The 3,413-nt window shown below is 38.6% G+C and overlaps 1 protein-coding gene across 1 annotated transcript; it reads left to right on the plus strand.

The window, feature by feature from the left end:
• The first annotated feature begins 2,720 nt into the window (after nt 1-2,720).
• Nucleotides 2,721-3,041, plus strand: LOC108845054 (14 kDa proline-rich protein DC2.15-like). Its single transcript, XM_018618324.1, has one exon. It carries the CDS (start codon nt 2,721-2,723, stop codon nt 3,039-3,041), a length of 321 nt encoding a protein of 106 aa, XP_018473826.1.
• Nucleotides 3,042-3,413: the final 372 nt, after the last annotated feature.

The following is a 3,413-nucleotide window of genomic DNA, read 5'->3' on the forward strand; positions in this document are numbered from 1 at the left end:
CAGTTGTTCGATCTTGACTTCAAACAGTTTCTGACACCTCTCTTGTTCCACCACTGCTCGTTTCAAGGATAGAACTTCTTGATCAGACTCCTTCAGAATTGAGAACTCTGACGTGATGGTTGTTCGAGCTCCAGAATGTTCACTTGTGCCTTTAACATTGCCTTGTCTTTGAGAAGTTGCAAGTTTTTATTGCTAAGCTCAGCAAGTTTGTCAAACAGAGTTTTATACTCTGTTTCAAGATCCTGACCAAGAGTGTTGTCATCTTCCTCTTCGTCTGCTTCTGATTTCTGATCATCTTCCTGTCCAATCAGTGCCATGAAATTCAGATGAAGTTCTTCTTCCTCACTGTCATTATCGGACTCAGAGTCACTGAAACAAACAAGCGATTTGTCCTTCTTCAAAGTGTTAGGACACTCACTCCTAGTGTGTCCAATTCCCTTACACTCAATGCACTTCAGCTCCTTTCTCTTAGTAAGAGGACATTCGTTCCTGAAGTGACCATATCCTTCACACTCATGACACTGAAAATCCTTCTTCTTAGATGTTCTAGATGCATCTTGTTTTGAGTATTGAGAACTGCTTCGATCTGATTCCCCTCGCTGAAAGCGGCCATTTGATCGACCTGTTCCTTTCTCCATGCGTTTCACAAACTTGTTGAAGTTTCGCGCCATTAATCCAAGATTCTCTTCAATCTTAGAAACTCTATCACTTTCCTTAGAGTCAGCAGAGAAAGCAATACTCTTCTGAGAATTTGATGCTCGATCAGATTTTTCCAAGTCGTGAACTTTCAGTATCCCAGATAATTGATCAAACTTCATTTCATCTGTGTCTACTGCAATGTTCAGAACAGCTTTGTATGCATCGAACCTAGGAGGTAGGCATCTCAGTAGTTTCTTCACTAAGTCTTTCTCCTTGTACTTCTTACCAAGGACAGAAGACTCATTAGCAAGCTCGCTAATCTTGGAAATAAAACCGTCAATAGGATCATCATCTCCCATTCGTAGATTTTCGAATCTTGATGCAAGATGATCAATTCGCGTACGTCGAACACTGGTGTTCCCCTCAAAGTGATTTATCAGGGTATCCCAAGCTTCCTTGGCAGACTCGCTTCCTTGGCAGACTCGCATCCTTGTATAATCTTAAACTGATCCAGATCAACTGATGAGAAGATAATAGTCAAGGCTTTAGAATTGAATTTTGATGCAGTTTTTTCTGCTTCAGTCCATTGATCCTTTGGTTTTGGACCCATAGTTTTATCTTCCATCATGACTGTGGGAGCTGACCATCCTTCTTCGACAGCGGTCTATGCATCTTCGTTTATTCCCCTGATCACATGTCTCATTCTGGCCTTCCAGTGACCAAAATTCCCACCGTCTAACATGATCGGTTTATGTAACGTGATGAGTTCCTTCATACTATCCATGATCTCCGCAGGATCTCCACCTGTTAGTGGTATTAGATACCACAGAGGTTTCCTACTCTGATACCAAAAGAAAGTTCAGGGACAATAGGAATTAAAGGAACACACAAAACTTTTCAAGAACACTTCCTTGATGATTAGAAACCTTTTAAACAATTTTCCTAGATCTGTTTAATCTGATTTATACTCAGTCACACACGACTAGAGACGGACCAGTTACTAATCTTGTCAGATGACAATAACACAGGTCGAGCTATCCCAACTTGACACTCTCCTATCAGACTGCTTCTCAAGAACACTCTTCTTGCTTAAGCCGTCTAAAACTCTAAAACCGTAACCTAAATCTACCCAAGGTAATTTGGTTATATACACCTCTCACAATATCTCCCCAGAGATATCGTGATACATACAAATCCCCATCATTATTCATATCTCCGAGATATCAGGTTCAAACGATTGCCTCGTCGCCACTTCATCATTCAGCTACTTTCTCGCGTCACCATGTGTTACTCAACGCTCCGCATGTGTAACTCACCAATCTTGTTCCTTGTCTCACAAGCACTAAACCTTAGAGCTTTCAACTATGAGCTGTTGAGTCAAGTTATATGCTTCAGAACGGAAAATCTAGTCTAAAAAATCTCTCAAAACGCTAAGTTAAACTGGACAGAAATCTTTCTAAGTACTTAGCTCTTATATATGAAACTGGGTTAGGGTGTCCCAATTACAGTAATAACGAGAGATCAATAACTTAGAATCGTTTGTGTAACCTTAAGCCTCTGCTTAATTTTCTTTTTAACGCCTTGAGATTGCATTTACATTTTAACACCTGATTCGATCCCTAGTGGCCAAACAGTTTTTCATGGCTAACCAAACCATAAAAGAAAATTTCAGAGTAGCATGAGGGAACCAAATGCCGTATGCCAGAACGTCTTCCTAGCCACAAAGACCTCCCCAACGTCTTTTTAGGTCTCCCCATTTTTGATCGAAATATTCACACTTGAATAAAAGAATATCCCAATACAAAGTGATGCCGATTTAGGGATTAACAATATGATAATTAATCATATATATATATATATATATATATATAATCATTTTTATTGCAACTTACAGATGACCTGTGTAAATCTTACGTCTACTCCTATTAATCAACATAAAATAACACCAACATGCATGAGCTCACACTTTATATAAACCCTTGTCAAGTTTCTTAAACCATCACAAACACAAATCTCACAAACACAAATCCCACAAACAAACAATCTTTCTCTAAAAAGGTTAACATTTTCTCCTCTTCAATATGGCTTCCAAAACTCTTGCCATTGTTCTCCTCTTCAACATCATCTGCTTCACTGCAGTTAACGCTACAGGTTGTCCCAATGCCGGAAATTTAGTTACGGTGTGTGCAGATTTGTTGAATGGAGTGGTCAAGGTTTCTCTGCCAGCAGGAACCGAATGTTGCACACTTCTCAAAGGCATTGTGGACGCAAATGCAGCAGTTTGTCTTTGTACCGCTGTTAAAGCTAATATCGGAAGCCTTCTTCCCTTGTTGAACATTCCCCTAGCTGTCAGCCTTACACTCAATGCTTGTGGTGTTCCATCGGGTATTCCATGCCTCTAAAACAATAGGTTTTATATATTTCTTGAAAACTTTTATGTGTTTTTGTTTTCAAGAAAATGAGTTATGTTCTATGTTGTTTTTAAGTTTTTTTTTTTGTTTTTCCACATAAGGTCTTTATAATGACCATTGAGTTTGCAAAAGTTGTAGTCACGTACTTCTTTGTCGTACTTTATCAATTAATAGAAAACACACACTTTATGTTTACTTTTTTTGTGAAACCATTTCAATAACCTTATTGCTCCTGAGAAAGAATATATATATATATATATATATGTTTTTCAATAGTCTGAATTTGTATAACATGGAGACTGTTGGAAATAGACTGCACAATTTTGCAATAACCGGATTCAAACCGAAGTTAGCCTATTCGAC

The sequence above is a fragment of the Raphanus sativus genome, chromosome 3 (assembly GCF_000801105.2).
Source record: "Raphanus sativus cultivar WK10039 chromosome 3, ASM80110v3, whole genome shotgun sequence".
NCBI classification, from domain to species: domain Eukaryota; kingdom Viridiplantae; phylum Streptophyta; class Magnoliopsida; order Brassicales; family Brassicaceae; genus Raphanus; species Raphanus sativus.

Coding starts and splice junctions, on each gene's coding strand:
- LOC108845054 (XM_018618324.1), top strand. CDS start 2,721: ATGGCTTCCAAAACTCTTGCCATTGTTCTCCTCTTCAACATCATCTGC.